The sequence below is a fragment of the Neohortaea acidophila genome, assembly GCF_010093505.1.
Source record: "Neohortaea acidophila strain CBS 113389 unplaced genomic scaffold BDY17scaffold_10, whole genome shotgun sequence".
Taxonomy (NCBI): domain Eukaryota; kingdom Fungi; phylum Ascomycota; class Dothideomycetes; order Mycosphaerellales; family Teratosphaeriaceae; genus Neohortaea; species Neohortaea acidophila.
The window spans coordinates 406,046-428,107 of record NW_022985519.1 but is presented as its reverse complement, the minus strand read 5'-3'; the positions used below and the strand labels follow the sequence as shown (position 1 = coordinate 428,107).

General features: G+C 56.5%; 12 protein-coding genes across 12 annotated transcripts; 5 read left to right on the top strand and 7 right to left on the bottom strand.

The window, feature by feature from the left end:
* Window positions 1-570: 570 nt before the first annotated feature.
* Window positions 571-1,441, bottom strand: BDY17DRAFT_303094 (uncharacterized protein). The gene has a single exon (XM_033734518.1). It carries the CDS (start codon window positions 1,216-1,218, stop codon window positions 646-648), a length of 573 nt encoding a protein of 190 aa, XP_033586593.1. The 5' UTR covers window positions 1,219-1,441; the 3' UTR covers window positions 571-645.
* Window positions 1,438-3,358, top strand: BDY17DRAFT_303092 (quinon protein alcohol dehydrogenase-like superfamily). The gene is made up of 4 exons (XM_033734517.1): window positions 1,438-1,763; window positions 1,818-1,839; window positions 2,148-2,392; window positions 2,448-3,358. Exons 1-4 carry the CDS (start codon window positions 1,742-1,744, stop codon window positions 3,164-3,166), a joined length of 1,008 nt encoding a protein of 335 aa, XP_033586592.1. The 5' UTR covers window positions 1,438-1,741; the 3' UTR covers window positions 3,167-3,358.
* BDY17DRAFT_303090 (uncharacterized protein) lies at window positions 3,359-5,442 on the bottom strand. Its single transcript, XM_033734516.1, has one exon. It carries the CDS (start codon window positions 4,966-4,968, stop codon window positions 3,376-3,378), a length of 1,593 nt encoding a protein of 530 aa, XP_033586591.1. The 5' UTR covers window positions 4,969-5,442; the 3' UTR covers window positions 3,359-3,375.
* A 324-nt stretch (window positions 5,443-5,766) lies between these two features.
* On the top strand, window positions 5,767-8,194 carry BDY17DRAFT_30140 (phosphatase 2C-like domain-containing protein). The gene is made up of 4 exons (XM_033734233.1): window positions 5,767-6,392; window positions 6,445-6,810; window positions 6,974-7,656; window positions 7,714-8,194. The coding sequence occupies exons 1-4, from the start codon at window positions 5,947-5,949 to the stop codon at window positions 7,929-7,931; spliced, it is 1,713 nt and encodes a 570-aa protein (XP_033586590.1). The 5' UTR covers window positions 5,767-5,946; the 3' UTR covers window positions 7,932-8,194.
* Window positions 8,195-8,317: 123 nt separating this feature from the next.
* Window positions 8,318-8,764, bottom strand: BDY17DRAFT_327005 (uncharacterized protein; the record flags this gene model as incomplete). The annotated part of the gene is made up of 2 exons (XM_033737602.1): window positions 8,318-8,500; window positions 8,564-8,764. The coding sequence occupies 2 exons, from the start codon at window positions 8,762-8,764 to the stop codon at window positions 8,318-8,320; spliced, it is 384 nt and encodes a 127-aa protein (XP_033586589.1).
* A 532-nt stretch (window positions 8,765-9,296) lies between these two features.
* On the bottom strand, window positions 9,297-10,621 carry BDY17DRAFT_329933 (uncharacterized protein; the record flags this gene model as incomplete). Its single annotated transcript, XM_033737875.1, has 7 exons — window positions 10,243-10,621; window positions 9,962-10,191; window positions 9,831-9,906; window positions 9,743-9,782; window positions 9,600-9,689; window positions 9,440-9,540; window positions 9,297-9,374 (listed from the first exon to the last, which is right to left on the bottom strand). The coding sequence occupies exons 1-7, from the start codon at window positions 10,348-10,350 to the stop codon at window positions 9,297-9,299; spliced, it is 723 nt and encodes a 240-aa protein (XP_033586588.1). The 5' UTR covers window positions 10,351-10,621.
* On the top strand, window positions 10,449-12,269 carry BDY17DRAFT_303078 (Alpha/Beta hydrolase protein). The gene is made up of 5 exons (XM_033734515.1): window positions 10,449-10,701; window positions 10,760-10,796; window positions 10,852-11,109; window positions 11,163-11,815; window positions 11,873-12,269. Exons 1-5 carry the CDS (start codon window positions 10,679-10,681, stop codon window positions 11,964-11,966), a joined length of 1,065 nt encoding a protein of 354 aa, XP_033586587.1. The 5' UTR covers window positions 10,449-10,678; the 3' UTR covers window positions 11,967-12,269.
* Window positions 12,270-13,860: 1,591 nt separating this feature from the next.
* BDY17DRAFT_228848 (ferritin-like domain-containing protein) lies at window positions 13,861-14,808 on the top strand (the record flags this gene model as incomplete). The annotated part of the gene is made up of 2 exons (XM_033730181.1): window positions 13,861-14,411; window positions 14,526-14,808. Coding segments are annotated over 2 exons (834 nt in total), but the record flags the coding sequence as incomplete, so codon positions are not given.
* Window positions 14,809-15,037: 229 nt separating this feature from the next.
* On the bottom strand, window positions 15,038-17,303 carry BDY17DRAFT_303067 (uncharacterized protein). Its single transcript, XM_033734514.1, has 2 exons — window positions 15,838-17,303; window positions 15,038-15,783 (listed from the first exon to the last, which is right to left on the bottom strand). Exons 1-2 carry the CDS (start codon window positions 16,847-16,849, stop codon window positions 15,455-15,457), a joined length of 1,341 nt encoding a protein of 446 aa, XP_033586585.1. The 5' UTR covers window positions 16,850-17,303; the 3' UTR covers window positions 15,038-15,454.
* A 347-nt stretch (window positions 17,304-17,650) lies between these two features.
* Window positions 17,651-18,466, top strand: BDY17DRAFT_30064 (uncharacterized protein). The gene has a single exon (XM_033734099.1). The coding sequence runs from the start codon at window positions 17,843-17,845 to the stop codon at window positions 18,347-18,349; it is 507 nt and encodes a 168-aa protein (XP_033586584.1). The 5' UTR covers window positions 17,651-17,842; the 3' UTR covers window positions 18,350-18,466.
* A 118-nt stretch (window positions 18,467-18,584) lies between these two features.
* Window positions 18,585-20,150, bottom strand: BDY17DRAFT_327000 (P-loop containing nucleoside triphosphate hydrolase protein; the record flags this gene model as incomplete). Its single annotated transcript, XM_033737601.1, has 1 exon — window positions 18,585-20,150. The coding sequence occupies one exon, from the start codon at window positions 20,148-20,150 to the stop codon at window positions 18,585-18,587; it is 1,566 nt and encodes a 521-aa protein (XP_033586583.1).
* A 619-nt stretch (window positions 20,151-20,769) lies between these two features.
* Window positions 20,770-21,922, bottom strand: BDY17DRAFT_303062 (t-SNARE). The gene has a single exon (XM_033734513.1). The coding sequence runs from the start codon at window positions 21,837-21,839 to the stop codon at window positions 21,012-21,014; it is 828 nt and encodes a 275-aa protein (XP_033586582.1). The 5' UTR covers window positions 21,840-21,922; the 3' UTR covers window positions 20,770-21,011.
* Window positions 21,923-22,062: the final 140 nt, after the last annotated feature.

The following is a 22,062-nucleotide window of genomic DNA, read 5'->3' as shown; positions in this document are numbered from 1 at the left end:
AAGGGGTGCCGAGCATCGTGATGTTGATCGCCACCCGTAAGATGGTTCGAAACTGTGTCGCAATGAAACGATGTCGCGAAGTTGTTTCTGCAGACATCACTTACTGACCGAGGCGAGGCATGCAAGGTAGAACTCTCACGCATCGCTGCCCAGCAGGCGCCGCTGCCTGCCAAGCATGTTGCTTGACAACCCGCACGTGGGACCTGCGAGGACCCGTCTCTGGGCGACAGGGTGTTCCCGAAAGTTTGGGTTGACAGGCAGAAGCGCATGCCGAGAGCGAGATCTCGGCACAATCTGGGCGCAAGGAAGCTTTTGGTGCAGGTACTCGAGGAGGCATAGTTTTTGTCGAATGAGAGCCGTTGTATATGATATACTCAGCGTGGTACGTGCGCGTGCGCATATCTGGGGCCGGTAAGCTTTCGGCGGCAGCCACAGCAGCCATCTAACCCTAAAAGGGCCTCGGCGGCAGAGTAGGTGCATGCAGTTTGAATACGAAAGTGTCACTGTTGGTAAGTCCGGCCGACCAGTGTCAAGGGTTTCGGAAGGCGCTTGCCAAAGTGCGTTGATGAAGGCTGATCCGATCCATCTGGTCTGGGGAAGAACAACTGACCATGGTCAGTCACCTGCATATGGCACCGTATCCGCTCACGCAGGCGTTGACTTCTTGATCGATGCAAGTTTCCACGCAGGCACAGACGTCTCGATTATCGCAGAGGTTGTAGGTGATCGGCGTGTGTTCATAGCTGTGGTGCTGCTGCTCGTTTCTCTGATTGCGTTGTAGTAAATACAACCCTTGATAGAGGGATGTTGCGACACATTTCCGCAGAGGTGACGAGACCACGACATGTGAGAAGAGTTGGAGTTTAAGATAAGCGAAGCGCTCTGCGGCTCTTGGAATACACTCTCGAGTCGAAACCGAAACGACATCGCCGAATCAGCGGCGAGTGCTTTGAGCCTTGAGTGAGTCCACGTGGACTTTCCGCCTCGCCCAAGCTGCAAGCACCGTGGCGAGTCTGGGCAGCGGCTTGCGATGAGAGATGGGTGTGCCAGATGTGTCCCAAGACTTGGGCTGACTCGACCGTATCTCAGGGCCAGGCTAGATCGTTGGCCTCCACGGCCTATCCAAGACCCGACTTTTCGGACCAGGCTTATACGTATACCCGTCGTGAGTGTTGAGGATCGAGTGCGCCCAAGTAACGATGGCAAGGCCCAGAGCATATGCGCAGGGTTGACCTGACAAGGTACCCGATGTGCTGGCGATGACTTCTGAACGCGATAGCGCGATCACAGAGCCAGCTGATATCGCTTTACACAACAACAGCGTGTCAAGACAGACTCGGGCATGAGCGAGAATGCAGTATTTCTACCCCACCGCCGGCGGAGTGGTGGAGGAGGGGAGGGCGGGGCGGAAGGGTGATGTCCGAATAAGCACACGGCCCGGAGGATCCCGAGGTGCATGGAGAAAGCCAAAGCATCTGCACGTGTGGCACGGCACCTCAACTCTCGTGGCCGCAACCACATGAGCTGCAGACAAACGTCCACCCGTCTCTCCATTCTTTACTGCCTGCGGTTGTGTGGAAGGCGGTGGGATCACAGTAGCTGCTCGACGACCGCGCCTTCCTTGTCGATCAAAGCTGCCTCCACTGCTCGACGAGTACTTCCTTGCGACGCTGCAACCTTACCCGACTATCGCGCCTGCGACACACCTCCCCGATAGACCGACCAGACCGACATACGCATCATGAGTGTCATTCTTTGTACCGGTAAGTGTTCCACACGTGCTCCATATCCTGACTCGACTGCTGATCAATTTTCAGCCGGATACGATCACACGATCAGGTCAGTGCTTTCCTCTGTGTGCTTTGAAGTGCCAGTGCGCTTTCTGCACTGCTGCGTCGGTGGTTCATGGGAAGGAGTTCATCATGATGAGAGCGACAGCATGTCAACCTGGCGAGGACAGCGAAATTGATGGTCGGATGGTGGGGTGGGATGCCACGCCCAGGTCGAGCCACAGCGCACTGCCGAATGGTCATACGCACTTCACTCACTCCACCATGGATCGAAGGTGGCGCGCAGTTCAAGATTTCAATCACTTCAGGTTACAGGTCTTCCTAAGCTGCCCTTTCGCTGACTATATCTTGCGGCAGATTCTGGGAAGCGCTCAGCGGCATTTGCTCCCGCACCATCCCCCACCCAGACTCCCAAGTCAATCGACTGTGCATTTCCCCCGACAAGAGATTCCTCGCCGCGGCTGGCCGTTACTCGGTCAAGCTCTACGACATCAAATCCACCAATCCAGCCGCTGTGCTGACGTTCGAGGGCCATACCGCAAACATCACTGGAGTTGCGTTCCACTGCGAAGGCAAATGGATGGTCACCAGTTCTGAAGATGGTGTGTCGTTCTGCTCTAGTTTTCGACCTCTCAAATCACTAACATGCTGTCGCAGGAACGGTCAAGATCTGGGACACCCGCAGCGGACATGTGCAACGGAATTACTCCCACGGCGTCCCCGTCAATGATGTAGTCATCCATCCCAACCAAGGCGAACTCATCTCCTGCGACCGCGGCGGCAACGTGCGCATCTGGGATCTGGCGGAGAACAAGTGCAGTCACCAACTCGTGCCCGAGGAGGAAAAGAGCGTCGCATCCGTCACCGTGGCCACCGATGGCTCCCTGCTATGCGCCGCCGTCTCCAACAGCATCCACGGCTCCGTGTACGTCTGGCGTCTCGTCAACGTGCGAGACATGACGAGCCTCGTGCCCGTGACCAAGTTCCGCGCACACAACACCTACATCACGCGCGTGCTCCTCTCCCCCGACGTTCGACACCTCGCGACCTGCTCTGCAGACCACACCGCTCGCATCTGGGGTGTGGATCTCGACAAGATCGCAGAGAAGGCGGGAGCGCCGGAGAGCGTGACGCAAGAGGGAGACGAGGCCGGCCCGGATCCCGATGCCTTCGAACTCGAGCAGGAACTAGACGGCCATCAGCGCTGGGTGTGGGATTGCGCCTTCTCCGCCGATTCTGCGTATTTGGTGACGGCTTGCAGCGACCACTATGCGCGGTTGTGGGAGCTACAGTCCAAGCAGATCATTCGGCAGTATAACGGCCACCATCGCGGCGCTGTGTGTGTTGCGCTCAATGATTACTCGGAAACGAGATGATTATGCAACGAGTGCTTCCTGAATTACCAAGCGAGGCGCATGGAGTATTGAGGCAGGGTTTGCAATTCACCGAGATGGCCGAAGAAGTAATATTCGATGGGGTGAGGTCAAAAAGGAGTTGAGTGGGTAGAAGGCCAAGCAAACCGCACAACTTCAATAAGCCGATCCAATCTACGTGTATCGAACTGTCATTCCCCATCCCTGACTCGTCAGCCCCCTCCCGTTGTCCCTTGGCTTCCCTGCCTCTTGATCTCCGGGACTTCTCTTCCCCCAGGCCCGCGAACAGGGCTCGTGACGGCGCTCAAACTCGGCGTGCGTCCCGTAGACCCCTTGACAACACTGCTGCTCCTGCTCGACGACGAAGTCCCCGCTTCCGCCTCGCGTTCCAAGAACTCCGACCACAGCTCCGCCAAACTCTCCCTGCCCGTTCCGGACGGCGACTCCACCATGAAATCGGTCGTCAACGCAGGAGTAGACGGCGTGCGTCTGAACGGCGACATCGGGATCTTCAGACTGTCAATATTGGAGCCCTGCCGCAACAACCCCGCCTGTTCTCTCTGCTCCTCGGTCCAACCCAGCAGCGCAGCGATGAGCTGCAGGATCTGGAACTTCTTCGGATCGCTGCGGTCGAGCGCGAGGAACTGCAGGAAGTGGTTCGTGACGAGCTGGCGATCGACGTTGTCCTCCGGCTTGCCGCGCTTGAGGAAGCGCAGCGCTTTGATGAGATGCTCGTTGAGGATGACGCCTTCGTGCCGCAGCTTGCCGATGAGGAGGTTCTTTTCTTTGACTTCCTTTTCGAAGGGCAGGGCGCGCTCGAGGTCCTGCTGCGTGTCGGCGAGTTGTTGGCGGAGCGCCGTCGCGGCGTCTTCGGAGGCTTTGCTTTGCTTGCGTAGATCTTCTAGCTGTGCATCGGACTGCTCGACCAATTCGCGCAGCTCGGTTTTTCGCTGCTCTTGCACTTCGCGGAGTGCTCGCTGTAGCCCGTCTACCGTCCCACTCTGCATTTCCGTCTCGTTCCTGACCCGCTCGTATGCCTCCTTCTGGGTGCTCAACTGCTCTTCTAGTTCTTGCGCTCGCTCTTCCAACGCTTCTCGCCGTGACCGCTCCTCCGTAGCCAAAATCTCCCAGTCCTGCATCGCCTGCTTTGCCATTTCGTACTCCTCCCGAACATACGCCTCTTGCGCCACAAGATCATCCCGTTCTCTTGCCCAATTGCTCGTAGACACTGACGTGCGACTGCGGAGACCTTCAATCTCGGAAGACTGAGACTCCACCTGCGTGCTCAGGCGTGAGACCTCTTCGCGAAGCTTCTCCTCCTCCTCGCCAGCTTCGCCATTGCTCTTCTCCAACTCCTCAATCCTCGCTCGCGCTTGCTCCAGCTCTTCTGCATCCTGCTTCAACCGCTCGCCGAGCTGCGAACGGATTTGATTCACCTTGCCCAGCAAGTTACGATGCTGTGTCAACGCCGACTCTTTGCTCTGATTCGAGGTTTCCAGCTCATCTTTCAGGCCCGAGACTTCTTGTGTATGGCGCTCTTGTAGCGATTCGAGCGACTGCCGCAGTTGCGTGACTTCGGCGCGTAGATTGTCCCTTTCGAGCTGTAGGGCGTCTAGACGAGATGCTGCATCACTCGATTCGGTGGAAGTGCTGGTTAGGCGGTCATGTTCGGGGATGTCTGCGGCCGCGTCTGGCTGGGGTGTGGAAGAGTCCACGGCGGCCGGCGCTGCTGCTTCCGGAGGGGGCCCATTTCGCGCGGGTGCCTCATTGTCGTTTCGAGCGCTCTCGGGCGGGGAGGAGGGCATATGGAGGGAGTCCTCGGTCGGGAGAGCGGGTTTGGTGCTCACAGTGGGAGTGGGGGGTTCATCGTCATCCTCCTCTTCCTCGGCATCGTCTGCTTTCACGCCATTGACTTCTGCCGGCTTTCCCCCATCTTCCGCTTTGCCATTGGCCTTCTTCTTGTTCTTCTTTTTCTTCTTGGAAGCTGTACTGAGGCGTTAGTGTACGTGCACAGCCCACGAATTAATCGCGGGGGAGAGGGGATTCGTAGGGATGTACCTGATTTGGCAGGATCCGAGCTAGACACGGCCGACATTCTGCACAGGCATGAGGGTGGGATGAAGGGCGGAGACGACAGGCGAGTCGCTGTACAGGGTGGGGTGGGTGTAGTGGAGAGAAACAGCCTCGAAATGCCCGATACTTTTTGATGCCACGTTGGACGCGCCAGGCTGCTACGCACCGCCGTTGGCACGACGGAGATTTGGCCGCATGGCCGGCGTGCAACCAGGCAATCTACTTCATCACGACATACACGTTTCTTCAGTATCTATATAGACGAAACGTGCTCAATCAACGCTCTACAGATTCCGACACCAAGCGGAGATGTTTGCCATAAAGCGAACCCATCACTCTACACTGGAAAAGTGCCAGGATTTAGAAAGGCAATTTGCTATGCCGGGCCTGGAATATTTGCTGATCGAAAGGGACAATAGCAATCGCAAATGGGTATGAAGGTCACCGATACTTTCGATGAAGAAGAGAAAGAAGAGGAGATGGACTGGAAATGTGGGATTTTGAGGTGCATGGGCCCGCCTCAACCACTGCACGTGACTGCGTGCCACATTTAGAGTTTTGCCTGCCGCCTTCTGGCCGTTCATTTCCCACGTATCACTTTTATATTCAAGCCGCGTGGACGAACCGTATTCAAAGGTCGGGCAGTGGTGCATTGGAAGAGAATGTTCACCACTCCCTGAGCATCTCGGTATATCCAACTAATTGCGGCCATGTGGGCGCGCCATTCGCGTTCGCTGCTACGCGCCGTGTCGCCCCGCAAGGCTCGATCCTCGCGAAGCCTTAATGGCCAGGCTCAGATACCACACACAACTTACTTCAACCCACCCCCCAAACCGCCTCGGAGAGTGTGGAGGTCGCTGCTACTGGGCACCACGCTTGTCGCCGCCGGTGCCTATACCCATGCTTGGCTCTTTGACCTACCCCTCCTTCCAGAAGACTTCCTAGGGGAAGGTCTGGGAGAGGATGCTGCCGAGGACGAACTCATGGAGGCCATGAACAACCCGGTCGTCGGCAAGGAAATGCTCTTTGCATTGACGAATAAAATCGCAGCCGAGTCGGTCCTGCCCGTAGACCTGCCGACTGCGGAAGTCTTTCTGAATGAGATGGCCGGCTGTGCCTTCTCTCCTCGAGCAGTAGCGCATATCTGCCAACTGCCGTCAGTTCGCAACCCTCTTCTTCGATTTCTAATTGCTGACTCTACCTCTCAGATCGAATCTGCCATGCGAAGACAAAGTCGCATCGAGCCTCTTCGCCGTCGGCCCAGACCCACTGGCCTCCTGGCCAACCTGGTCGATTCTGGACGGTCATGCCGGGCCTCGCACTGCGAATTTCCTCGATCGTCACCTATCAGATGCTGTGGCCGCCGAACTCGTGAATCGAAATTGCTTGGGACGGCCATCTACCCCCAATGATCCCTCTGTCTTCGAGGCAATCAAAGCCGCCTTTCTGTGGCTCGATGATCAGCTTATCACCGTAGCTCAACAGCCCCCCTTCTCTGCATGCAGCTGGACGGAGAAAATTGCTGCACTGGCTCCGGCTCAGTCTGGATCTTGCGCACTCATGGCTGTGTTCGAGTAAGTTGATATTTGCATCATTTCTCTTCTCGGACAGCGCTGTCAAAGCCGGTCCAAGATCTTTTGCGCCCACTGAACGCCACAAAAGTGGACAAAGGCTCTTTCGCTCGGCTACCACTCGTCCCTGTCCCGTATGCAATCGATGCTGACCCCACACTCTTAGTCCGGCAACGTCGTTGCTACGTGTTGCAAACGTCGGTGACTCCCGGGCTGTCCTCGGCCGATGGGATGCCCAAGCTGGAAAGTACGTAGCACTGCCTATGTCTCATGATCACACGGGATTCAATCCGGGCGAAGTGGAACGACTGAATCGCGAGCACCCGGGCGAGAATCCGATCGACCCGAAGACGGGCAGAGTCCATGGAATCGCAGTGAGCCGCGCGTTTGGTGACGGGCGATGGAAGTGGTCGCAGAAGTTCACGGAATACATACACAGCCACTTCTGGGGATTGTCCCCGCGACCCGAAGGCATGATCCAGACACCGCCGTATCTCACCGCCGAGCCGGAAATCATCGAACAGCAAGTGCAGTATGGAGAGCACTCCGACTTCTTGATCATGGCCAGCGATGGGCTGTGGGATGTCATGTCGTCGGAGGATGCGGTTGTTTGCGTCGAAGAATGGCTAAAGAAGTTCAAACCGAGCGATCCCATGGATCGCATGATCAAGAGCTGGACATCCGTGGAGCAGTCCGGAAGGCCCGAGATGGAAGAAGATTTCCCCGATTTCGCCGCTGCACATTCCGACGACCTGGACACGTACTATGACGAAGATGAGAAGGTCCTGAAGTGGCGCGTGAGCCCGAAACACTTTGTGGTGGAAAATGAGAACTGTGGGGCGCATATGAGTGAGAGCCTCGTCTTCTTGCCGTGCCGTTCTCTTCGTCGTACTGATCGTCCAACAGTCAAGAACGCCCTGGGAGGGCGTAGACGCGAACTCTTCCGCGGGCTCATGACGCTACAGCCTCCACACAGCAGAAGCGTCCGTGATGACATCTCCGTGCAGGTCATCTTCTTTGGCGACTTCGAGCGGGCCGCAATGGATCCACAGTATCGGAAGGCCATGCAATGGGAGCCTGATGCTCCGTCGAGTAAGAGGCCGGTGCCGCGTCTCTTACCTTGACGTGTTGACGCCGGTGGTTTCGGTATGTCAGGCTGGAGAAGGTCGCTAGCCATCTAAGGGCCATCTCTCCATCCACATTCGGGATGAAGCTGATGCGTGCGATTCGCGCTGCTTGGCTGGGCTATTGGTCCATCAGAAGCGTCTTTCGGCTATCTTATACACCGTTGGACGCACGCTTTGATTGGAGAGCGTGGAGCATTCTGAGAGCGCTATTGCATCGTACGCGATATTTCTAGCCCCAGCATGCAGCTCGTGCGATCAAGCACTAATCGTGAGAAGAAAGAACCGACTCCATCGTGTTCGCCGACGTCCAACGAGAGTACACCTACTAATACAATCTTTCCTCCTGATCAAGCATAACGTAGTCGAAGCCAGGTCCTTCGGCTTCACTTCTGAGAGCCGTCGGCCGGCTTCTGGTACCCCTTGAACGTCTGGTTGAACCAGCCCGACACGATGCCGCCGCTGGATCCCATCATCTCTTGTTGGCTGGTTCGACGGTCGCCGTAGTCTTGACTTCCCCGCTTCATGTTGGTAAGGTTGTTGAACATGCCGCCCGAGCTGGCGGAAGACTGCGGAAGAGTCGAGTCAGTCGATCAATCTACTACACACGAAATCGAGCGAGACATTCGTACCCTTCTGCGACCTGCTGTGCTAGTGGCAGCGGCAGCGGCGACGTCAGGCTTCGTCTCGCCGCTGTTGCTCAGCCTCCTCGCTTCGGCCGACACGGCTGGTGTGTCGGAGAACTTGCGGCCGGTGGGACTGACGGGTTCGTGGAGCTCTTTCCCCTTCTGGAAGAGTGCTCGACGGTCCGCCCAGGTCTGGTTGGATGACATGATGATTGAGACGATTGTGAGTGATGGGTTTGCTGCAGTGGTTATTGTTTGCAAGAGAGAGGAGCGGGACTGGAAACAGGAACAGGGCCGATTACGTTTTGAAAGGAGCACGCGAGCTCTGCTGATCGTGTGTGAGGACGAGCTCGCCTTACATTATGCAAGGCAGGCGCCTGATTGGGGAGGAGCGAGCTCGGGGTCCGATTGTCACATGCTTCGACCATTTTGCGGGGGCGGGGTAAGCCAATCGACTCGGCTTGATTACCCCAGATTGCTCTTGATGCAGTACTTCAGGAGTCTTGGAGAACTCGAAAGACCATGGCTGGAAGCGAGAGCAATCCGTGTGTTGCAATGCACTCTATTCCCAAGGAATCTGACCTTCATCACATGTTCCCGCAACCAACATACTGATCCCTGTTGGCCTTGGCTGCAATATTTCATCTCTGGATACCAATCCGCGAGGCATGCAAGCTCCCAACCCCCTTCTGCGAGATCAGTCGCTACCGCCGGGCAAGATCCACGGTCGCTCAGCGTTTCACACCTCATGCTCGATATCTCGCACCCTTGGAACTCTCGTCAGCTGCAGTCCGCAGAATGTAGCAACTTTTTCGATCTGGATGGTACAGCTTGGTCAACGATATCCTTGGCGTGTGAACGAGGGTTGAATGCGGTACTCACACACTGCTGAATCAGCTCAACGTCGTCAAAGCTCACGCCGATTCTTCGCGTGCCTCGCAAATGCCAACCCGTTTCGGTCTTGAGATTCTGGATCATGATGCCTCAAGGGTTGGAACTTTAGTGAAGGTCCGCCATAGGTATGTCTCTTGGATGGGCTTACCAGATAGCACAACGAGCTCGGTGTCCACGGCATCCAGGATTGAATGGTCACTGAGATACAAGCCGTATGTAATCTCGATCGACAGCCATCCTGCAGCCTTGGTCAGCACGGCGACGTATTGACTGAAGGACGCTCGTCCGTACGAAAGTCCTTGTGTGCTGCCATGCGTGCCGCAGTAGAAGCCTGTTCATGCGTCAAGTCTCGTTCTTTGCGGCAGCCTGATCAACCTACATCGTTGTGCTTGTAGATTTGGGCCAGCCAGTCCGCTCCTCGCTTTGCATTCTCCTCTCCCGACTGCCACTTCTCCCTGTATCACAACGATCAGCAATCCATCGCGACTTGCGAATGATGCACTAGGATACCTCGAAAATGAGTAATCTTTGTCCTCGTCTCGTTCAATGTCCGCAATGCTGAAGATGGCCTCCAAGGGTTTCGGGACTCCCACGACCGACACGAGCTTCACCAATGCTTCCCGAAGTCGACGGATGAGAGCCTTGCGCTGCTCGGGCTCACGATATTGCGGCTGCGAGATCAGGTACTTGTACAGGTCGGCCGCGCACGCTGGGTGGCCTCCTCCGGCAACGGATGCGATCTGTTACCGTTCAGTCTGAGCAGCGAAGGACATTTAGACGCTAGCTGTTACCGCGAGTATCTGCCATTTGTCTTCGCCGAGAGTCTTTGACGGAAAGTGTTGCTCAATGTCTTGGAACAGCTTGAGTGTTTGCTCCGGCGTGGGCTCTGTGAGCGCCATTACGATATATCGTTTGATGGCAACACCTTTAGCAAATCTTGCTGTCGACGTTGTGCGCGGCCTCAACGGAGTTGGTCCGAAATGTCAAGAAGTTCCCTTCAGCGTCATCGTTGATGGGTCTCGATAGCCGGGCTTCGTCTTCCCCACCTCACCTCGTCAACCTTCATCCGCTTACATATGGGAGGTGGAATACCGTCGTCAGCAAAATCATTACCATGTAGACATCAGTCTCGAAGATTACCTTGCGATTTTCTAAACATATCAATTCGTTGACTATCATCTGGTGAAGTTACGCTCGAATTGATCTGCATTGGACAACGACTTAGGAATGGCTATCACGGAAGAGGATCGGTAACCAAGTCTTTCCCCTTGCCAGAGCCACGAACGCTGACGAGATGTGATCGCACAGTAAACGAATGGGCACTGTGGATCCGGAGCTGGCAGAGGTGATTCCCTCCCACCTCGACTTCAGTGTGGACACGGCTCTAAACCTCCACATAGGCTTTGAAAACCCAGCCATTCCCCGACCTCACCGGCGGCGACCCCAACGCCACTCGAGGGGTAGCAATTCGACAGAACAGGGCAGCGCATCTCGCGAAGTTGCGACACCTCTACCCCATCCCTGGACCAATTCCAGAGCAGGTCTCTGAAAGTCTACACCAGGTGCCCGCGCGTGATGGTGCAGGCATTCCTGTGCGCATATATGTGCCGGTGAACAGGCCTGCCAGCGGAAGTCCGCTGATACTCATGTTCCATGAAGTGAGTGGGTGTACTGCATAGACATGCTGGAACCCCGCTGACATGATCTAAAGGGCGGGTGGAGCATGGGCGATCTCAGTGATGAAGATCAGAATTGCAGGCTATTCACTCGGGACCTGGGTGCAGTCTGTGTCAACGTCGACTATCGTCTGGCTCCAGAGCATCCGTTCCCTGCATGTGTGAATGATGCATGGGACGTCGTAAAGTGGTGTGCGCAGAACGCCTCTCCAGGCTCCTCTATCTTACCGGCCGATCCTAAACAGGGCTTCGTCGTAGGGGGTGCATCGGCTGGCGGCAATCTATCGGCGGTGGTGTGCCAGCTCGGCCGGGATGAAGGCCTCAGCCCTCCACTAACGGGACAGTATCTCTGCGTACCTTCCCTTCTATGGGCCAGCTCCGCCGACGCCGTTCCTGAAAAGTACAGGGCCGAGTTTCGAAGTCGCTTTGAGTCCGCTTCCGACCCCATCGTCAAGCCGTACAATGAAGCGAGCAACGCTCGAATGATGCAAACCCTGGCTCCTGACCTGAACTCGCCGTTGTTCAGCCCTCTGCTGCATCCGAACCTGGGCGACCTTCCACCTGCCTTCTTTCAGCTGGGCGGATTGGACCCGCTCAGGGATGAAGCGTTGATCTACGAGCGAGAGCTGAAGGAGAACGGGGTGTTGACGAAGAGCATTGTGTACTCCGGATTCGGGCATATGTTCTGGTAGGTCACCACGCCGGATTGGACATGCGATCCGCACTGACCAGCCGCCTACAACAGGACAAATTGGCCAACAATGCAGCGAAGCAAAGAGTTCGTGCAAGACACTGCACAAGGAGTTCGATGGTTGTTGGAGGTTGGGAAAGCGAGGTGAGCAGAGGCATGTGCAGGAGGCGAGAGGCAGGCGCGAGCGCAAAGGGAAAACGTGGGCAGGATTCGCCTCACTTCTGGAGTTTGTACGCGATTTCAGAAGCCATCAAGATCCCACCACTCCTGAGCGCTCGTGGGAGAGCGTGGCTGCGAACCACGACAGCAGCATGGCGAAGACGTTGGTAGGATGCATTTGCATATCTGAAGTCTGCACGCGAGTTTGACAGCAATGAGCAGCATACCAGCCCCTTTCGTGATAGATCGTCCCCGCGAACGTCGAAGTTGCATGGCAGGAGTTTGGGTTAGGATTGCGTGCGCGCATGAGCCTCGCTTGAGCATTGCAGCATCTTGTAGTAGTATGTACCGTCCCTTGCGACCATCCATCCCTGCAACCCCTGAAAGGCACCTGGTGGGTGGCAAGAGGGGTTGGCGGCGTCTGTCGCGACGCCGTGGCTGGACGAGGTAACGCGTGGTTCATGATGTGGTTGCTTCAATAGCGAGTTCCGCTGCAGCATCAAGCGAGCATCTACACAATATATTGACTGTGTGGCACCATCTGGTGCACGGGCGAGTCTTGTTACCTATCGAGAGAGGTGCTGACTGCAGTCTCGGGCCTCCGCCCGGTATATAAGATTGAAAAGCATTAGCGAAGCTCCACTGCAGCGTTTTCCCCTCAGCAAGAGATATTGCAAAGCTTCATACCAAGCGGCTTGTCCATCTCCAGCCCATTTAATATTGGATCCTTCTTGGCCGTGGAATTGGCAGCAATCACGCAAGGCTGTCGAGTAGACGATTTGCATTCCCCCGACGCAGGAGGCTTCAAGCGAAACTCCCCAATTTGTTTAAGCGACGTGTTGCGACGCGCCCCTTCTTCGTTCCTGCCGCCGAATTTAAGATTGTACTTTAAGCATCCCCGGATTCAGGAGCTAGCGCGAACCTTCGCGCAGCTTAGCAGCAACTTCTCCTTTCCACCCTTCGCCACCGCAATAATGTGACAGCTGCGGCTCTGCTGCACGTCGTCTCGCCATCGCGCCATCCAGCACGCTGCGTTTTCATCTCGTTTTGCGCCGTCGGATCGGTAGCTTCCGACCAGCCCGTGGGCCTGTCCCGCGCTTGCACGATGATGACCCTCATGCCTTCGCAGCACGGCCGGCGCTCCGGGATGCGCTCCATCCGAGAGTCATCCGACTAGTGATAGTGGTTTTGGAGGCAAAGACCCGCTCCCTTTCGTTGCTATTTTCGCCCACCAAGTAGCATTTGCTGGCGTGGCACGCCGCCGTCCGCCTTTTGCCCGCTCGTCGTCATCCTCCCTTTGCCCTTCGGACCAGCTGATTCCGAGAATGGCGTCGACCGATGCCGCGTTTGATGCCGCGCCGCGATGATGCGCAAAATGGCGTGGTTTGCTAGTGGGCCCGCCTCTCTACCCGCCGTTCAGCAGCCTGGGAAATGAAGGATGCCAAATCAGGATCCCTCCGACCTCCGGATTCAGCCTTGCATGCTGCCGACCCGACCGTTCTAGCAGGATCAACGGCGTGCCATGGATGCGCGGCGAGGGCGATCCTGGAAGGCTAGGCCTTGAAATGTCTGCTCGACATACGGAACCTCCCTACCCGCCACAAGCGCGTGATTGTCGCCGTGGAGTACAAATACCTGCGTCGTCGCCGTGCAGAGGAAAATTTCTTCCACCATCGCCTTCCACTCCTTCACACTCGCTCCAATATCCACGTTCGTTTAACAACTTACACTCTTCATCCGCAATCATGGTCCGTATTGAACTCGCTGTGGCGGCCCTCGGCCTTGCCAGCGCTGCCTTGGCCGTCCCTGCCAAGGGCAAGACCACCTCTTCCACCGCCACGGCCACGAAGACCAAGGGTGGCAAGACTACGTCGACCAGCTCCGCGACGTCGACTGCCACCGCTGGCGCCGGCGGCAACCTGGACCTCACCGTCCTCCAGTTCGCCTTGACTCTCGAGCACCTCGAGGACGTCTTCTACCAGGGCGCGCTCCAAAACTTCACCCTCCAGGACTTCAACAACGCCGGCTACTCTCAGGACTACTACCACAACCTGAAGTACATTGCGTACGACGAGCAGACCCACGTCCAGGTCCTCGAGACGCTCATCAAAGCCGCCGGCGGCACCCCCAACGCCCCGTGCACTTACGACTTCCCCTACACCAACGTGAAGAGCTTCATCACGCTCTCCGGCATCCTGGAGAACGTTGGCACCAGCGCCTACCTCGGCGCCGCCCCCTTGATCACCGGTGCTGACTACCTCACCGACGCCGGCGCCATCCTTGCCGTCGAGGCCCTCCACACCTCTTACCAGAGAGCCGCCATTGGCGAAGTCCCCAACGCCAACCCCTTCCAGACCCCCCTGGACCCCACCTCGGCCTACACCCTTGCTTCCATGTTCATCGTCAGCTGCCCCAAGGGTAACACCAAGCTCCCGTTCACCCCCTTCCCTTACTTGACCCTCAACGGCACCTACGGCACCTGCGAGCAGCCCAACTGCGGCACCCCGTCGCAGTACATCAAGCGTGACGGTGCCTACAACTGGCCCAGCGGCGGATGGCCCAACCCGGGCAACAACAACGCCGCCGCCCCCGTCCAGCAAGGCGCTACCATCACCCTGACCTCCGCCGCCAAGATCCCCGCCGGCTCCTACGTCACCTTCATCAGCGGCCTCACCGTCACCTCCGTCAAGGGCAACGTCAACGGCAAGTCCATCTCCGTCAAGATCCCCACCGGTCTCTCCGGCCAGAGCTACGCCTTCGTGACCAACCAGGATGTCGAGGGCACCTTCAACGACAAGGCCGTCATCGCCGGCCCGGCCGTCGTTGAGGTCGACCCCCCGAAGCCCGCCCTCAACTACACCCCCGCATAAGCGGATCGTGTGCAGAGTATGAGCCCGGAGTAGATAATGCACGTCCATGCATTCCTTGATGGTTATGCATGCCAGGGACGTTTTTGTTTTGGGGAGATTGGATGCAAAGGCTTTGCTATCTCGTATACAGTACATTTCTGAATGCTAGGGATTGTCTCTATTTGGAATTTGCAGTGCTTTGCACTCGATGCCTTTTGATTAAGATTCGCATCTCAACGTTTCATCCCCCTCGTCACATTCGCCTACTTCTTAGCGCCTCTGGCCAATTTGGCGGAACTTGGGACTGGAAATGTCTCGGTACAGGGGAAATGAGTGAGCGGGACTTGTTCTCTGGCGCCGACAATCCCTTGTGTCTGAGTTTGTTATTTGGAGACGCGTCCTTGCGGCGCGCGATTCCGTAGGAGCGGTGTATTTTCAACTAAGCAATCAAATCTCCACGCGCGATCTGCAGCGTGTCTCGGTACTTTGCTATGGCACATCATGTCGATCATCACTAACCGAAGCGGGCCAAGCTCCTTATACAGTACCTCTTAGGTACCTAGCGCGCGCTACAGCGCCGCGCCATCTCGTCATCATCACATCTAGACGCAGCACAGGCTCTCACATTCTAGATGAGGTCCTCCGCTCTGCGCCTCGCGCGTCCCTTGATCCGCCCATCGAACAAGTCCTTTCCCGCGCCGTTTGTGCCGCTCGCTTTCAACGGGAACAATTCCTTGACTAGCGGGTTCTGCACCCTCTCGCGACTAGCGCCGAGGATGCTGAAGCCGCTGTTGTCGCTGCTGCGTCCCGCCCCTTTGAAGCTGAAGCCATCACTGCCGTTCTCGGTCTCCTGCGCGGGATCTCGGAGCCGTCCATACGACGATTCCCCTTTCGGACCACCGCTGATGCGCGAGAAGAGATCTCCCTTTCCTTGTGTCGTGTCCTCTGATCTTCGACCTGCTCTGCTGTAAGTAAATGCTTCGCCTGTGCCGTCGTAGAACGAATACTTGCCGATGGCGTCCGCGACCTCGTTGGCTGTGATGTCTTTGGCGGATTGACGTCTGTGGCTGGTTCCGTTGAGCCGCTCGGGGAAGAGTTCACGAGCTGGCTTGGAGGGGACGGGGCGATTGGCGAACAAGTCGGCCGAGTTGCCGTTTGTACGGTCATTGCTCAATGATGTTGCCGCGCGCTTGTCGGGGAACAGCTCTTTACGCAAGTCATCGCGAGCGCGCGAATTGTCTCTGCCAGGACGGATGCCGGAGGGCCTGGGGGATCGCGGCCTTGCTGTGTTGCGGGGTGGATGAACATCTGCAAACCCATACCTGCCGTCACCGTCGCGCCCCGGAGAAGCGCTGCGGTCTCGAAGTCTTCCTTTGGCGGTGTTTCGTACGAGGTCGTCGTTGTATCGACCTCTGCGTCTGCCATGCTCGCTTTCGGATGAGTAGCTGGGCTTTCTGGCAGCAACTACAGGCTTCGGGTCATCATCGTACATGCTTTCGTGGAACTGGTTGCGCTCCGGGGAGCTCCGCCTGCTGCCATAATCTCGACGTCGGTACTTTCGATCGCGCCGATCATCGTCCTGCCATCGTCGCTTGCGGTTGTCGGGTCTGATGTTGTCCGGGTTGTCGGGATCCCACTCTTGGTTGAACAGGTAGAACTTGCTGCGATCTTTGGCGCGAGGAGCTTTCACATCAGCCAGAATGGCCTGCCGTATGTACAGCTCTTGATCCGGGTGAGAGGTCAATCTCTTTGCCGCGCGGAGCTGCAGAGGATCCGCGACCTGTTCCGCAGACAATGTGTTTAGCGCTTCGGCAGCCGCGAGCTCGGTGTCATAGATGAGGTTGGCGGAGGTATCGTCGATCCATTCCACCCTCTTGAACAGATCGTTGGAGTGATGCACTTCCACCCATCCCTCGATGTCGTAGGTGTTGAGGTTGTCCAGCCCGCGCACGTGAACTTTGTCCGACGCTGGGGCTTTGTCTGTCACTTCTCCTTCTTCTGGGGCCTCTTCCACCCCGTTCATCGCCTCGGTGGCGGCAGCTGCGGCCTCAGCTTCAGCGCGCTGCTCTGGGGTGTCAGTTATTTGTCAAGGGTTGTTGATGTTTTTGACCTTCATCGAGACGCACCGCATTGATCGCATCTGCTTCTGCTTGTAGTCTTACAATCTCGGGGTCGAGATCGAAGTCAATATCGATGTCGTCCATCGCTACGTCGGCCGCCATGTCGACGAGCGATGAGGATGGGTCTCGAGGAAGGTGTGAGGTGAGAGGGAGGTAGTGTTGTGGAGGAGTCTCGGATCAGACTACTAATGCCTGGACGGCCACTGAAGAAGGGAGGAGTGTTAGCACAGTCATCGGCCGCGGCAGTGTGCGAGCGAGTGGGTGCGGTGGAATAGGTGGTGGTGGGTGGTTTGCGGAGCTGAAGTTAAGAAGTTCAAGACCGAGTCCGCGAGCGCGGGCTGACTTTAGCGCGATGGCGCAAACCTTATTCTGGAGCCTATCTCTTCCTCACTGCTTCATCACGAGCATATTCTCTATACATCACCACACGATACAATGAGGACATTCACTTCACATTCGCATCCCTACTCTGTCTCAGTCCTTACAATCTCCGTGTACACATGACATTTTGATGACAATGGACATCACCGCAATGCACCCCCTCATTTGCAGCCTCACCAAAGTGATGTTTTGCTCTTTCATTCAAGTGAACTATCTTCGAGCGCTGGGCTTTGCTCGGTCTTGATAATCACAAGCCTAAGTGATGTTTCTCGTTTCTTTACTGTTCAACAAAGGCCCGCAAACACGGGTTCTTCTGCCATGTTCTCGCATTCGCTGGCCCATCTCATTACTTCTGTTTGTTCTAGAGCTCTTTGGAACAAGAAAAGGCTTGCTGGCCGCCTCTGTGATCTCTGAGACCGTCACTCATCGTGTCACAGGCATTTCCAACTCATTGCTCTTGTGCCCACCGGACGAGCATGCCGAGATCTTGACAGTGTTCAATCAGAATCTGAGTCATGGACACCAACAGCAAGCCAACCACCGAATGCGCAGCACAGGTGAATCCTCAATCAACCCTTGACCGATTGAAAGCATGGATTGATGGCGAGCGCCTGTTCTATCCAAGCAAAACAAGCGAGTCGCCGTTCCTGTGGAAGCCGTGCTTCACTCAAGCTGATCTCCGTGAAGCCCTCATCTACGCAGACAATCGGTGTAATGATGTAGTGGCTGAGTGTGCCTTCTACGATCAGCTGGCGCGCCAGCAGTACCGAAGCCAGATTTGGACCCTGGGCTTTCAGGAGAAGCTCGAATCTGGTGAGATTGACTCACCACTTGACACCTGCCTCCCGATCGAAGACTTGACTCATGGTCGGATTCGAAGGATAAAAGTGGCGCGCGAGCCTGACTTCCGTCGATCGATTGCGTCACTTGCAAGATACACTTATCTGATCAAACAGCATATCCTGGCGAGAAGGGCGGAGATTGGAAGGGCTCAATCGCCTGAAGCATACGGAAGCGATTGATCACGGGCCTACATTTGGGGCTGACGGTCCTTTTGACCGCTGACAGAAAGGATCAGTACACATGTCTCAGTCAGAGGGGGATGGCAAGGCTCTCACTCAAGGAACGTTCCGCAACCGTCGATGCACATGGGCGACCAAAAGGATTCTTCATGACCAGATTCCATATCGGCCATCATCAAGAGAAGTGGCATACGGCCGGGTCGCTAAGGTTCAACTGGCTATCGCGCATCTAACGTCATGAATCTCCACCAGTCTTCGACTCATCGCCTTCGTCCACCTTTTCCTTCGCCTCCGTGGACGCCTCTTTCTTCACCCCGGCTTCTTCATCTTTACTGTTGTCCATGTCTTTCCACAAGCTCTGGAACTGCTTCTCCAAAATCTGCATGAGAGGATTCGACTTCAGATGCTCCGGGATTTCCACCTTGGGCGGCACCAAATCCGACTGCGCAGTCCCTTCCGCACCCTGAACGCCTTCGGTCTTTTCCTCGCCAACCTTCTTGGTGGTGTCGGTGATTTCTGGCGCTTCTTCCACTGGCCGCCCACGACCGTTGACGATGGCGAGAAGAGTCTGCACAAACAACTCCTTCAGATATGCGAAGCTGAACCCGTCCGTAATTTGAGCCACGACGTCGCAAATGGCAGGATCGAAATCGACAGTGTTGTTGCGCTCGAGCTTCTTCTTCCAGTACTCGCAGTACAACATCCTTTCACGGCGTCCTGGAACGCGGTAGTGGTACTTTCGGTCGAAGCGACTCGGCCTCTTGCTGATGCCTGGATCCAATCTGTCCAGATGGTTTGTGCTGCCAATCATGAGAATGCCGTTGTTGTCCTCCAGGCCATCGACCTCGTTGAGAAAGTAAGACCGCACTTCGTCTACAACCAAGGAATCGAGATCCTCGAACACCAGCAAACACGGCGCCATCACGCGCGCTTGACTGAAGATCTGGTGGATGTTCCATTGCTGCGTGCCGCAACCACTCTTGAGCGACTTGACGTACAGACTGGCGACGGGTTGCTGGCGTTTGTCGAGCGTGTTCATCAGCGCTTTGATGCTGATCGTCTTGCCGCACCCTGGCGTGCCGTGCAGGATGATCCCCCGCTTCCACGGCACAGCGTATTCCTCATACACCTCGCGGGAATCGAAAAAGTTTTGCACGTCGGAGATGAGGAGCTGCTTCATTTCGGGGTCGAGGATGACATCTTCCCAAGCCGACTTTTGCACCGCCTGCCACAGCTTGTCGTCCTTCTCCCAATCGCCGTCATCGAAGACGTAGATTTCGTCGTGCAGCTCCGAACTCCACTTGCAGGCTGCAAGCAATAGACTGTCGACGGGGGTGGCAGAGGTTTTGGGCGAGAGGAAGTACCAATATCGTTGGGTGCCACGATAGTTTTCCACCCACTCAACGGCATACGCTTGCCATTCCTGCCCTTGCCATGTGATGTTGTACAGGGCGAATTTGGGCTTGTCACAGAGTTTGCCGAGCCCTTCCGCAAGGCGGCTGGTGGGCTCGGTGTACTCGCGATGAAGATGGAACTGGTCGTCGTCACGGATCATGCGGAGGGTAGCGTGTCCGGCCGCCGCATAGCCAATTAGGTCGCAGTCGTCTCGGTCAATGGTGATGACATCGTAATCGGGGTGGATGGCACGGATGGTCTCGGCCAGGATGAAGTCGGTGTTGCTGCGAGGCGCGGAGGAGTGATCTTTGTAGAGGGAGAAGACGTTGGATTGCCGCCCGTTGGAGGCGAGGCGGGATCCGTCGACATTCGCACCAGTCACACTGGCTCTTCCATAGTCCCCCATGACGAGTGGAGTGAATATGGAGTGCTTGGTGAGGAACGAAGAGAAGTGGAAGAGGAAGGATGAGTGGAGAGGACGTCGGGAATGGATGATGTGAGTTGAAGATGGACAACAGCAAGCACAAAGGACCGGCCGATACAACATATTTATACCTCACCCTCTACTCCCCCTACTTCAGCATCACAGGCAGCACTCTCCACTCCAAGCTTCGCAATTGACTCACATGCACCGTCATGTAGACTGGATGGGATGCGCAGCCTCCACTTCGCGTCAGGGCGGCTTGGGCGGGTAAGGCAGCTCAGCCTTGCCCCACCAATCGCCCGTACTCGCCAGCTCGTACCCTGGGCCGGGAGGAGGGCAGTGGGGGGCTGCACCTTTGGGCTGGGCCACCCGTCCCTGCACCCTTTTCGCCACCACCCGCCAACCTGCCCTGCCCGCCATGCTCAAAGCGGAAGCGGCGTTACACATTCCCGGCCGGTGTCTCGAATTGTCGGCGGGCTGGCATTGAAAGGCTTTGCGCTCGTGATCATGCCTTTACGGTGTGGGAGGAATGGTCGGGCTATAAAGAATTTCTTTGGGTGCCTGCTCATCCACATTTCGGACTCATCAGCAGATCAGGCCTAGAGTAGTCGCCGTAGAACTTTAGTCATCGACATCTGTCAACGGTGGCGAGAAATGATCTCGTTGCTAGAAAGGCTGAGTGATATGCCTTCTTCTTCTTCTCACTTCTGACAGTGAGTTGCAATTAAAGGCGTTGAAGTTCGTAGCGTAAAGAGCATATGTACATGATGTCAAACACCCGCAAATCTATACATGAAGTTGCATCAACCCCGTCACACGCTTGCTTTTGCATGTCAACGAAGATCAAGCCACCACGACCGCCAGAATGACCACAACGAGCACAATCGCCAAGATGATCAGTAAACAGCATGCCTTGCCGCGCGCGCTTCTTTGATGCCGGCTCGCCGTGCGAAGCTGCTGGTCCGCATTCCTCGTATCGTCTCGGGTTTGCGTGACGTTGGCATCGATCACGTCAAGTGTCTGACCCTGGTCGTGAACCATATGCGCGACATCGCGGAAAAGCTCGTTCAACTCGCCCACCGACTGCTCAATGTTCCTAATTTCCGATTCCCGTTCGATGATTAGCGTTTCTTGAAAGTCCACCTCGCCCTGGTCCGCCAGCCGCGCTTGCTGCTGCTGTAACAGTTGTTGCCGCTCGCCTCCTTCCTGTTGTCCTGTGGCGGAGGATGCGGTACCGTCCTGCTCTAATGCCGCGCGTTCCGCCGATGCGCTCGCCCTCTGCTTCTCCAGCGCCGAGCGCTGCAGCCCTTGAAACTCCGTGAGAGACGCCTTGAACTCCTGGTTCAGCTTGCCCTGCGTGTACTTCTGGCTCGGGCCCAAGTCGGGCCAGGCCTGCACCTTCTTCAAGCCCTCGCCAATCTCTTTGAACTCGTTCCCGGTCTCGGTGAGGAGGTCTTGGACTCGTTCGCGCACCCGCTCCGTCTCTCGCTTTGTGCCGAGCAGGCCTAGTTGTGAGGAGAGGCGGGAGATGTTGGAGGTCAGGGTGAAGAGTTTGTCGGATAGTTCGGTGGTGAAGGTCTGGAACTCGGGATCGTCGGCGTATTGGGGGTCATCACGGCGGCGGAAGGTGGTGGGTTGAGCTTCGAGGTTGGGGTTGTCTTGGAACGACATGGTGGCGGTGTAGGCGGGCACTCGACAGCCGCGATCGCGATCCTGTTCCTGCACCCAGTTGGTTGTACACGGATTGTTTCCAGTGTTGCGGCGTAAGAGGCGGCAACCTGGACGACGATGGAGTGATGCCTGCCAGAGCCGTCACCGGGAGCAGCCGAGCCAATCAGCGCGAGGCGAGGCCGCCGCCTGTTTACGGGTGGCTTTGCATGTGACAACGCGAAGC